General features: G+C 47.4%; 1 protein-coding gene across 1 annotated transcript in view; it reads right to left on the bottom strand.

Annotated features, from left to right (window-relative positions):
• The window catches only part of LOC128278963 (protein dead ringer), an 87,632-nt gene extending 75,442 nt beyond the window's left edge, over positions 1-12,190 (bottom strand). Inside the window, exons 1-3 of the mRNA XM_053017686.1 lie at positions 12,123-12,190; positions 11,534-12,021; positions 10,707-10,807 (exon numbers count right to left, since the gene is read on the bottom strand). Coding sequence (XP_052873646.1) covers positions 10,707-10,807; positions 11,534-12,021; positions 12,123-12,175 — 642 coding nt within the window. The 5' untranslated portion in view covers positions 12,176-12,190. The remainder of the gene's footprint in view (positions 1-10,706; positions 10,808-11,533; positions 12,022-12,122) is intronic.
• Between the last annotated feature and the right edge of the window lie 404 nt (positions 12,191-12,594).

Genomic DNA, 12,594 nt, shown 5'->3' with positions numbered 1-12,594 from the left:
ATACATATACTATAAAACATAAAACTACCAACACTGAGTGCAATACTCGATTTGACACCATAAGTCAATTTTCCTACCCTCCACAGATTAATTAATTTTAATTCCCACAATATTCCACAATTTCCATTATTACAATTTCCATTCCAATAACAATATTCCACAATAATTCCACAATTTTCCTACCCTCCATAGATAGATTAATTGCCAGTATAGCCTGTTCAATGTTCAATGTATAGCAACAATGTTCAATTAACGCAAAAAATGTATTACAAATCCCACCAACACATGACCGAAAAAGAACCCATTACGTTCGAGTCGACCGCCTTTGGTGTGGCCAAAAACGGAACCAACGAGACAGTGCAACTCACCTAAACCAAGCGCATTGGCGTTCCTCTTCGCGTTCCGTACTGCAGTTGCATATTAGCGCCCGGGATGCAACCGGGATGGCAACGAGGTGGCCCCTACATCCAGCCCCTCTCATGCACTTCAAATCACGCGAACGGCAAAGTGAAGTGTTGAGGGAGTGCGCGTGCGAGGGCGAAATTAGCATTCTCTTGGCCTTTCTGGCCTGTGCCGCCGCGAAGAAGCCGCCACAGACAAGATGAGGCAAGATCCTTTCGCGTCTGCGAGAAAACGCCAAACGCGCACCATGGCGTATGATGGATGCAGCGAGCAAGCGCGAGAAAAAGAGTAATGTACATCGTGTAAAACACAATAAAACATCTATCAGCAAATTAATCTACCACAAACGAGACGAAGACGCGGCTCGCAGCACGTGAAACGCTTTAAATCGCAGTCGGCGGTCGGCGTCGTGCACGAATCAGCGTCCCCGTGAAACATCGGTCAATTCACACTTCTGCCATGCTATGTCCCGGCGACTTACAACCTGTGCACCGCCGACATCTAAGCGCGGGACGCGAAATTCCTCTTGCGCCGCTTTAAATCGTGGTACTTTATGGGCTTTCGGTGCACATTCGCAAGTTTGAGAAATATCTCTTCCACGCGAGCGCCATTGCGATGATTGTCATTGATGGCGGTTGTTCGTTCGCTTTTTTTTTAAGCGGCATAATGTCCCGGAAGCGGTTCGCTCGGTTGTCGGTCGTAAAGCGTGATGAAAAACTGCCGGGGCGTTTGCGGTACATTAGGATTTAATTAGTTCAGCGTGCATGCACTTGGAATGCACCGAACACGGCACTGGTGCACTGGGAAACGCCGGTTGCCTTTGTTTTGCCCGCCTGAAAGTGTTTCAACTTTGGCCAGTAGCGACCCGAACCCATTGGGAGATTGGCGCACATTCCACAGTCAATTCGAATCTCGAATCTCGAGTCTTAAGAATGAATCTTTTGGCGAGATCGTGGAACAGTAGGACGCCCACGGAAAACTATGCGCGGGTGCTGCATTTTCGCACAGAACAACGGTGGGTGTTAACTCAATTAGTGCATTTATTCCAAATTCCTGGTACGGGGTTGCTACATTCCACAGTGCCGAAGATGCACCGCCAAACCTATCGACAATTGCATTCGGCCGCCACTCGAACTTTAGCTGAGTTAGAAGCTATTAACACTCTTGTGAATGCGCGTTTGATGTTTTTTGCCAGAAACATGATGTTCTTTATGTGGCCCATAGAGAATCTACACTGTTGCGCAACTAATGTGTTTCAACCACGCTAATGTCATATTGACCGAATTATTCCTGCATGACTTGTTAATCTGTGTTCAAGAAGTCTTAGGCGTATCGACGGTTGACTTGATGAAAACCAGAGTGCGATATGGACTCACAAGACAGTTTTACAAAGCAGGCCACCGAAACAATTTCGTACTTAAAGTCACTTGCTGTCAGGACAAGGTTGGAAATCTGGTCAGTAATTAGCCAGAGGTCATCTTGCGATGGGCCCAGTATTTTGATGAACTACTCAATGTCCAAATTACGGAGTAGCCAGAAACTCCACTATGCTTCTGCTTCTCAAATCCAAATCTGCTTCTGTCTTCGAGCATCGAAGAGATCCGGAGGGCTATCGACTAAAGAATAACAAAGCACCAGACACCGACGGGATTGTAGCCGATCTCGTAAAGAATGGAGGAGAAATAGTGTAGAACGAGATTCACCAAATGATATCTGGTATATCGAATCGATACCTTGTGACGGGAATCTTGGCGTCATGTACCTCGCACTCAAAAAGGGAGACAGGATACTGTGTAGGAAGTCTATAATCTACAAGATCTTCTCCCTGATTAGTTTCGGAATACTGACCGCACTTATCAGCCTTATTAGAATGACCATGACCAACATCACAAGGCAAGTGAAAATGTACGGAAAACTCTCTAATCCCTTCGCTACTACAAAAGGATTTCCCCAAGCCTGTCTCCTTTCCATCATCGCGCTGAAGCGAGCCATCCGTCCCGAGTAGAGACCTCACAGATCGTCTACTTCAAGTCCAGTCAGATCCTGGCCTATGCTGATGACATAGACATTATAGGTCGAAGGCTCTCCGATGTAGCTCAGACTGAAATAGAGATTGACGTAGAGGTGGCGTACTAAAAGGTGACCGAAAGTTTCAAGTCGTCTCGAGCTCGAGCTAGGGTCAAAGGTTAGCACTAACTATAGACATAACTGAGGAGATTCGCGCTAGGGTGCTACCATCCGATAGGTCTTTCTATAGTCAGAGGAAACTACTTGAAGCTGGGGTTATGTAGAACCTTTATAATCCCAAAATGTACGTAACTAAGATATGGACTCTGTCCAAAACTGACAAAACCCTCTTAGCCATCGCAGGAATGGAATGTAGTTTACGACCGACGGGGTCTATGAGGAACACAAATGTTTGATACGAAGTAAAATCATCAGCATCTCTTGAACTTAGAATGTTTCCAGAAAGCTAAACCGATATCAATGAGGCTCGAAAATGCATGTCTTAAGCATTTCATTAGACTATGTTTTGGTCTATGTTTTGGAGATAAAATTTGCAGCAGCACAGCATGTTCTAAGAGTTCCTTTTCGACCGAGGTTTGCTCCAAAATCCGAAGAATTGAACACGATCGGGACCGGGACACACAAGAGTGCTTGTGAAGGAGCGATTGCTCGCAGAACGGTTCGCAAATAGATCGCAAAGCAAGGAAGCAAGGGCTCAACGACTGAGCAAGAAGTATGTCTTCGTGTTATTGGTTGTTGAGTTGCACCGGAATCGAGAGACCGAGAACATTGACGAATTGACGTTGAATTCATCGTCCCGGAAAGGACGAAGGTGCATCACAGCTCACAGCGTTGCGTTGTTCAGCGTCGAAAACATTGCCTCCAGCGACCGGCGTTGCGTTCTGCAGTAGCAGTTGGAGCTCAGCAACAAATTGACCAATCAATCGTGGCCAAAGACGTGGCCACGGCTACGCAACGCCGCTCCGAAGATTATTTTATTCCCCTGTCCGTTGCGAGCCTGGCAGGCCTGGCCGGTGGTTGCATCGTCGACGGCCACATGCCCGGGATCGGGATGGGTATCGTCGAAATGTATTATTTCCCAGCTCCCCGAGTGCACAATCGACCGGAATCGCATCATTAGGCTCACGCAGGCTGATAAAAGTTCTTCGCCCGGCCCGACAGCGTCCCTGGGAGCCCTGGGTTTGATCATTTGTTTTCAGCCTGCGCCTGCGAAGACATGCGAACGAACGGGCAAACGCGCTCCCGGTTTTCTGGGATGATAATTTTTATGCATCCCTGGGTGAAGCGGAGGAGAGGCGCCCTTTGGCCGTGCCTGCCCTTAGACGCAGCGGGAAGGTGAGAAACCGAGCCTAAGAAGGGAGATGCGGTGCGCCAAAACTGCGCGCCGTGATCCGTGGGCGCTAACGCTCGGAAATTCAGAAGCTTTCGTGATAAGCTTATTTAATATAATTTGAATATTCGGCTGGCCGCCGAGCGGGCCATTTTTTATAAATTAGAAGCACAGCGACAGCTTATTTATAAGAAGAAAAAAAATAATAAAGACCAGCGGCAAATTGCTCCACCACCCTGCGCACCGGCCTGCGTACTCCGCATGGTCGCCGTGGAGCGAAGAGAGAATAATTTGGGATAAATTATTACAACGTCAGACGGATCGGGAAGAATGTGCTCGCTATTATTTGGTCCTGCCGACATGTGCGCGTTCTAATTCAAACCCCGATCGTGACGTGCGGCGGGCAAAATTCGTGAATGTAGCCGTTTTCAGGGCCACCTCCAATTGATTCCCATTTTAAATGGCTCCCGCTACCTTGCCGACGCCGTGTTTCATGCGTCTGCCAATTCTGTGTAGTTAAAATGGTTGAGTTGCACAAAACTGAAGCACCAGACTCGGGGAACACGTCCAGACTTTTCGTGTAATGCGTCGTCGTCGTCGTGTTCGAGATTATTTTTACGCCCCGCATTATCCTTCGATTGACTGGTCAAGATCATCTCGGGTGACCGTTCCGATGCGGACCACGCCGAACCAGCGCCGTCAAGATGGGTTCCATCTAGCAGAAATCATTTTAATATCGATGTCATTTATATTCCCCCGGATGGGTGGATGGTGGTGTTTTCGACGGCAAAGAACCTGTCAAGTCTGGCGTTCAACCCTTCCACTCCGCCCAGGTGGGGTCGCCAAGATGGTGTGATGGCCGGGTTACGTTGCTTCCGCCGAACGCGAACACACACAGCGATGAATTAATGGACTCTATCTGAATCCAAACCGGCCCCGGGAGTCTCGGGCGTAGGAAGTACAGGTGTCGTTTGCAACGAAACGTCCCCCGGTAGAGGCAACAACTGTTGCTGGTTTGAGGTTATTTTGGCTCGCTCCTATCGGAGCCCCCATTACGGTGTTGTTCTCAATTTCACAGCATTCTTTCTCGTCTAATGGAAAGCAGATATGTTGGTTGAGGTCACGGATGTTTGGCGTTTGGGGGTTAAAACAGTTCCGTGTACTTGCGAAAGATGGAGATTTTCAGCTCATGAATCATTTAAAGCAGTCGGAGAATCTCTTTCGTAGTTTAGGTGTTTACTCGATAGCCAATGGGTCACAATGAGAATTCAACCGTTTCACAGATCAAACCATTTTGTCTTCATCCAAAACAAGCCAGACGATCAAGTGTTTCAAATAATTCTGTCGCCTTTATCGTTCTCCTGTCATTTTGATTGAATTTGTTCCGTCACAAAACCCCACCGAATCCACCCTATGTGAGATGGGACTACTACCCTTCCACCTGGTGCTTCTCAAAAAACTAACTGACTCCACAAGCAGACTCATAGAAAAAGGGTTCAAACCCGCCAACTTCCTTCAAAGAACAAACAAAACACTCTTCTTCCTAACAAAACAAAAACTCCCCAAAACACAAGAACTCCTAAGGCTTGAAACAAGGCCTTTGAAGTCAATCCCACCCCAAACAGACTGAACTTTGAAAATCCTCATTCAAAAGAAAAATATCAGCATCAAATCTACCCAAACCCTTCACAAGCTAATCTGTATAAAATATCATAACCACAAACACATCTACACCGACGGTTCCGTTTACACACCCACAACAGGTTGTGGTATCCACTCAGACACAGTGGATCGCGCAATCCGACTCCCTGATCACACTTCCATTTTTTCAGCCGCAGCAGTAGCCCTCACTATTGCAGCTGAGAGATACACTATAGATGGGATCAGTTGAACATTGTCTTCACTGACTCCGCAAGTGTCCTACAGGCCCTGGAAAAGGGGTCCATAAAAGTAATCACCGTAATGAAATCACCGTATCCCAAAAAACGACCCTCTGTTGGATCCTCGGTCACTCTGGAATCCAAGGGAATTCAATAGCCGACAACCTCGCTAACCAAGCCAGACTCCTAGAATAACCTCCGAAAACATTGCCAACCACTGGCAACGTGAATGGAATAAAAGCTCCCTCAGATATATCAAAACTTCCATCACGCCGGGGACGGACAACACCTCTAGTCAACATCAAAAAGTCCTATCTCGACTGAGGATTGGACACATCAGACTAACACACTCACACCTATTAGACCCAGTAGGATTCAGTAAGCCTTTATGTCAGTTCTGCGAAGTTGATATTACAGTAGCCCACATTCTCCTGGACTGCTATGGCTACTCCTTAGAAAGATCAATTTGTGAAATAGAACTAGACATATCCCAACCATATCCCGGATTATACACCTAAATCTGAATACTTTGAGATAAACTTCAACCAGCAACAACCTCTAGCAACGACCACAATAGCCAACTAAGAGACGAATGAAGCTGCGCTCAAAGTCTCTATAATAACACAACAACAACTGTTCCGTCACAAATGGCAATTGAATGAAATTCAAAAACCACAAGTCGGAAGTCGGAAAAGATATCTTCGAAATGGTACGCAATACTTTCTACCAGCCTATGTTGAATTCTTGAATTGAAACTACCGATAGACGTGCGGGGCGATTGAGTGCAATTCCAATCGCCCTTTTGGACCCGTCCACTCCACTAACGGCAGACGAAATTGTTGCACCTACCATCGGCCATGCACTATGAAATATCATCTTAGACAGGACGGTACATGGGCTCTGTTATGCGAAGGCATGCGCATCCCTCCGGTGACCTCCGGGGCAAGCGGTCCATTCCAAGCGAACGCGCATAAAAAGCCCACCAACTATGTTGTGCGTGGTGGTATCACTCCCCATCGAACCAAATTGAAATGTGGCTAAAAGACAAATGCATCGGCATATATTACAGACGAACGACGCACGATGCGTTCCGTTTTGCGCTGGGCATGCATTTTGTAATGTTGGGCCGACCTCAGGATCCCGGCTCACCGCCAGTCACGATCTGCGTCGAGCTTCTATCGGCTTCCTCCCGGCTTCAATTAGGTTTGGCGACCGTAGCCGTGCGTGAGCTCCGTCCACCTTAGCGTGCGTGATGATCGATGGACCCCGTTTGCGCTGCACTCTGATCACTCAATCGCACAGGAGACAGCGACGCCAAGATGCACTTTTCACGCAACGAGCAGGAGACCCTCGAATCTGCAATTGGCGCGTTCAAGGTTCAAGACGCTAAATCGCCACTGCAATTTCCAGGCGTGATGAAAGCCATCTGCACTTTGGGTAATAAAAATGCCAGATTGTTGCAACCAGTGGACGGGTGCGCCAACTGAACCGGTCGCTTTTGTTGTCGTATCTTCGACGGTGGCAACACAATCCGCGTTCGGTTTCCGATTCCGTTCCAAGTGAAGTTAATTTAATTAGACGGACGTGACATTATGTCAAATTAAAACATTGGCACAGTCGCGGCGCAACCCCACGATCATCACGATCATCCGATCAAGCACGAGGATCCGAGGGCCACGGTGACGATTGGCAAACATGGACCATAAAAAAAAAACTGCACACCCTTCACCCGAACTGGTCCGGACGGACGGGCTCTCCTATCTCGCGCCGCTCCTGCGGTTGATTACTTTATTCCGAACGTCCCCGAGTCGGATGTCTCGGCGGCAGGGCGGCTTGTCAGACGGAGTGCAAACATGATCACATGGTGGTGGTGGTGGTGGTGGACATGCTCGACAAATTCCCAACGCCTCGTCGTATGACGCGCGCATGAGGGAATAAATATGGTCGTCTAATTAAGCCGCGGCCAGCCGAACGGCCATGAAAATCGGCGTCGAAAAGTCAGCGACGGTCAGCGATGATTTCACCGCCATTCGGTCCGATGTCCTTCGATGACCACATTGTATGGATGGTTTTAAAACACAGTCCCCCCACGGACAATACCGTTGCCGGTGAAGGAAAACACAGTGCGGGGCATTTTGGTGTCAATCAAATTGCACAGAAGCACGCTAGGAAAAGTGGAAAAACTGCGCAACACTTTTCCGATCATTGGAGCGAAATTATTAATCAATCAACGTCAACCGAACAGCAAAAAAAAACAAAACCCCCCCGAAAACTCTGATGTGTTTCTTTCTTCTTGGAACGGCCATTCGATGATTCAAACAGGCGTTGGCATTTGACAGGACACCGCATAAGAGGCCGACACACACACACGGCGGACTCCGTCCGATGTGGTGTGGATTAGAATTCGGGTGGTGGAATGCCACACCGCGCACCATGGGATCGGGAATGGAAGCAGCTATTTCTGGACCACCGCGACTCTACAGCGACGTGGGCACGCCGGGACGGGTCCGGTACCCTGCCCCGCCGGTGTATGTGGACCGCCGCCACACGTAAATCGATTAGTAAAGACATAAAAAATAATAATATCGAACATGCTGCTTGGGTCGACCGATGAGACCGAGGCGTAGCGACCAGGAGACCCCGACCAAAAGTCCCTGTTTTTTCTGTCTACTGTTTTTGGGGGTAAATTTATATCAGATTACGTGACACGATTTTCGTTCGGCAGGGGGTACAACTACGGGTAGGCCGAGGCCGTGATTCCGATGATCACTCATTTCATAAGAGTGTTGTAACAAACGCACTTCCATTACCGTCGACCGGCCGTTAATGGTTTATAATTCTACGATTCGAAGGGTAATTTTTGGTAAAAACACTGTTTGGGAATCGTGAAAGTTTCCTAAAAATATCCGATTGCTTTGGACGATCGGACAGTTAATATTGGAAAAATCGTATCTGGATCAACTTGTTCGTTAGTCAAACCGCCGCGCTATGAACGAAGAGAGAGAACTCCCGACTTTTCGAACGCTGCAAACAAACCATGCCTTTCGAAACCATATGATTACGTATCACTAGAGAATTTTAATCGAGATATTTGGAATCGCAGCGTTATACGAGCAAACGACATTCAATGAGGGCGCTGAACGAAACTATCAGACAAGTTATTGAAGAAACTATGCTATAGATGCTCAAAAAGACTTCGCAAAAGGCCATCTAGCAGTGCTTCTCATATATCGTCATTATGATGGATTTTTAACCTAGGACCCAGGATTATGATGGAACCCAGGCCGGCTACGTGAGAATGCTGAGCATAACCGAGTACTCTATCAACGGGAAGCAATCAAAAACTGCGCTTTTTTATCCTGTATAAGTCGTCCTTTTTGTCCGCTTGTTTGAGGCTTGAAAATCGTCTGCGACTTACACTACGGTAGTCAAAATTTATTGTACTCGAAGAAAACCAAGTGTTATGAGCGAGATGAGGAGTAAGCGAGACGAACACTTAATTCGTCAAACTTATTGACAAATACGCAAGTTGTTATTTTCTCAAACTTAGTAACCGTTTTCTTGCATAATGCTAATCCTACTTTTATTTTTTGCTAATTTTAGATTGTGATTATCGGCAATCCAATATGAATGCGAAGCGTAAAGGAATGGCTTACACAGCTGAATTTAAGTTATTAGTAATTCAATTTGCCAAGGAAAATGGCAACAGAGCTGCTGAAAGGAAGTTTGAACTAGAACTAGTATCCAGCAAGTGTGTGGATGGGTTCTTCATGCTTCGGATGATATCCAGAAAGAAGTCATTGTTAAGTCTTTTAAAAGGACAGGAGTTACAAATAATTTGGATGGGAAAGAGGGTGAGGTAATTTATGAAGAGAGTGATGATCTACATGTTACTGATGTAGCTGAGACCTTCGGTAATCTATTGACTAGGGTTTTTCCAAGATTTTCGATCCAAAAATCCGGGCGTGAACTATGCAGGATAAAATACAGTATTTAGACTGTTGGCCAAATCCTAATTTGCTTTCAAAAAACACCCCATAATTATGTAATACAATTGTTACACAACTGTACTTAAAATGTTACCAAATTGTAAAACGTTTCTTGCAGATCAGTTTCTTCGTTTTATTCCCACCAAAGCAACCTCATATTTGACATCTTCAAATGGCAAACGTTGTAATTCGTTGCATCAGCATGCTTTCCCCAATAAACCCATTTAAGGAATCGGTCAATTTCTCCACCGCGGCCGACCACTACTATCTGGTAAAAGTGGGTCTCCAGTTTCGGACGCTGGATGTCACCGTCACCGAACGGCTGTGCGCCTAAAATGATGCATTTCTCTTCGGTCACTCCGGAGCGAAACTCTTCAAATTACCCCATTATTGGCACTAGGCAAGAAAAACCGACGGTTGACATCGAACACGCTGCGCATCGCTGTGCACCGAAGTGCACCGTAATGGATCGGTCCATCCGGAGTTACCGGAGACCACTCGAAAGCCACGTTTGCCACGACGCTCCCCACCTAACGTCCTGAGGACGTTACTCAAGATGGCGAAGAGTATTAATTGATAGTAGTGTGCTATTGACTTTCGATCAGCAATTAATCAGCCAGTTATAGGCGTAATTTATCTTGCACTAAGCGGGCGCTCTTCAGAGCCACCTCTCAGAGCCGCTCGCCGCTCGCCGAGTCGCGGTTCGTTCAGGGTTTTATGACGGAGGCCGATTTCTCCGGCCATCTCCGGCCATAGTTGCGCGCTGGCGCACTGTTGGCGAAGTGGAAATCAGCGAGACCTGGCAGTATATTTATCTGCTGCTTTGATAGTTAATTAAAATTGTAAACATCGTGAATGATTGTAACCATAAATATTGATGCTCGCGAATGGCCGCTGCAAATTGCAACTGCACTGCGCAGCGAAACGGTCGTCGGGGCCGGCGTTGGGGCCGGGGCCAGGGAGTACTGTTCATCATTGGAGGTTTTGCCGATGGCTATAAAATTGCCATCTTTTGATTACGAAATTATGGCGTTGCGAAAACCGGCGAACGCAAGCGTATCTGTTTCCTTGGCTTACCTGTCGTACTTGTTTGAATTGCTCCTCGAAGCTCCAGCCGTTGTTTTGCTGCGACGAGTTCGACGTTTCGCTCGAGGTTGACGAATTGGAACCGGGATTGCCTGCGGTGCAGTTTAGGGGTGCAAAAAAAGGAAAGGCCCGTCAGTAGGTGCTATTAAATTAGAATTTCTCTTTCGCCGATTGCGGGGTGAAAGTGTTACCAAACACACGCAACTCAACAACTTTGGTGTGTAACCTTTTACAAGGCACGCCTGAGCATGGGATTTTGAAGCATGAATTTTCGTAGCGTCGAGCGAGTATCAAATAGATCCGATTGGTCCGCTAATCTGATTGTTTAATAAATATTTCAGTATAATAGATTCGCGATATCTGGTCCCTAGTATCTGGATATCTGGTCACGACCAATAGCCGGCAATATGCAAAGAATCTAAGTTGTGCTACTGTGTGCGTTAATGTGGGGCACCTTAGTAATAAATGAGTTGCTTAGGAACTTCAAGAAACGAGCTTATGACCTCTATGAGCTTGTTTCATAAATCATACTTTAAGGTAAACCAGATATCGAAGAATTGTTTGAGGTAACTTTTGAGCTGCACCGACGCTTTAGGGGGCAGTTCCTAAAAGAAACTTTTCCTCGAACGGGAATAACTCCTTGTACTCCATGTACTTTTTGCAGAAGAATCGAATATGCATATTTTAGATATCCATGGTAAAATTGTCGCAAATTATCGCAACATAATTATTAATTAAATTTGTATGCTTGAAGATGTTAGTAGTAGTATTTTTTGAGGACATATTTTAACGTTTCAGAGGATGCATTACTATCTTACCGTCTTTGCTGATCGGAGCGTTCGGCAGCGTGAAGGAGAAATTGGCCCCATTTTGAGCGCCACTCGATAGACCCTGCGATCCCCCGCCGCTGGCGGCGACGCCACCACCGGAACCAGAACTACCGCTCCCCGATGCGTCCCGGCTGCCACCGGCACTGCCGCGAAGCTCGGCCCCATCTCGGCCGACCCCTGCGAACATTCCGAGCGCCCCGTTGGCGGCCCCATTGACCGCGCTGGCCGCGAGGGCCGCCCCGAACGGGGAGGAGGCGTGCAGGGAGGCCGCAAAGTCCGCGGCCATCTGCTCGCCCATCAACGCTCCGACCTTCATTTCGCGCACCTGCATCTTCAGCTTCTCCAGCACATCCCCATGATGGAGGCCCGACGCCAGCCCCGAAAGGCTCGGCACGTTCATGTTAAGGGCCGTCAAGTTGCTCAGAACGCCCAGGGGGTGGTTTGGGCCAAGCTGGGCCACCGCTTGTGTCGCTTGACTGTCAAGAAAGAGAGAGAGAGAGCGCGGGGACAGACACATAAAATATGATATTAATTAGAGGCAACGTGGCAGGGGCGTTTCGTGGCGTTTCGTCCGAACCTTAGCTCCGAGTGATGGTCTGGACTTCTGCCAAACTCCATGCCGGATGTCATCCTTGGTCGGCCGATCGGCGGCCGATTTACATTAACGCCTTCGTCGCTCGACTCTCCGTCCTGCCCCCGGTCCGTGTCGTGGTCCGACTGTTCGTCCGCCGTGTTGGACTTGGGAAAAGGTGAAACGGGAATCGAAAGAGTGATGTTAGGGAATATTGCATCGGAAAATGGATTGAAAACTGCATCTCTGAAGCATAGGCTTTCTAACTAATGTCAAAATCGTTTGGGTCTTTTGCTGGAATCGCAGGCATCGCAGCTATGAACAGTTATCGACAATGAGAAAGGCATCAAGCTAAGCTAAGCCATTTGGAACTAATGATGTATTTTTATTTTACTAAACTTTGGCCAAGCGTTTTGTAGAGAAAAAGGTAGGCAATTGCATCAGAATATCAAAAGCGTTCTGTATTTGGAGGCACGAG

Source organism: Anopheles cruzii, chromosome 2 (assembly GCF_943734635.1).
Source record: "Anopheles cruzii chromosome 2, idAnoCruzAS_RS32_06, whole genome shotgun sequence".
Lineage (NCBI taxonomy): Eukaryota > Metazoa > Arthropoda > Insecta > Diptera > Culicidae > Anopheles > Anopheles cruzii.
This window is presented reverse-complemented; position numbering and strand designations above follow the sequence as displayed.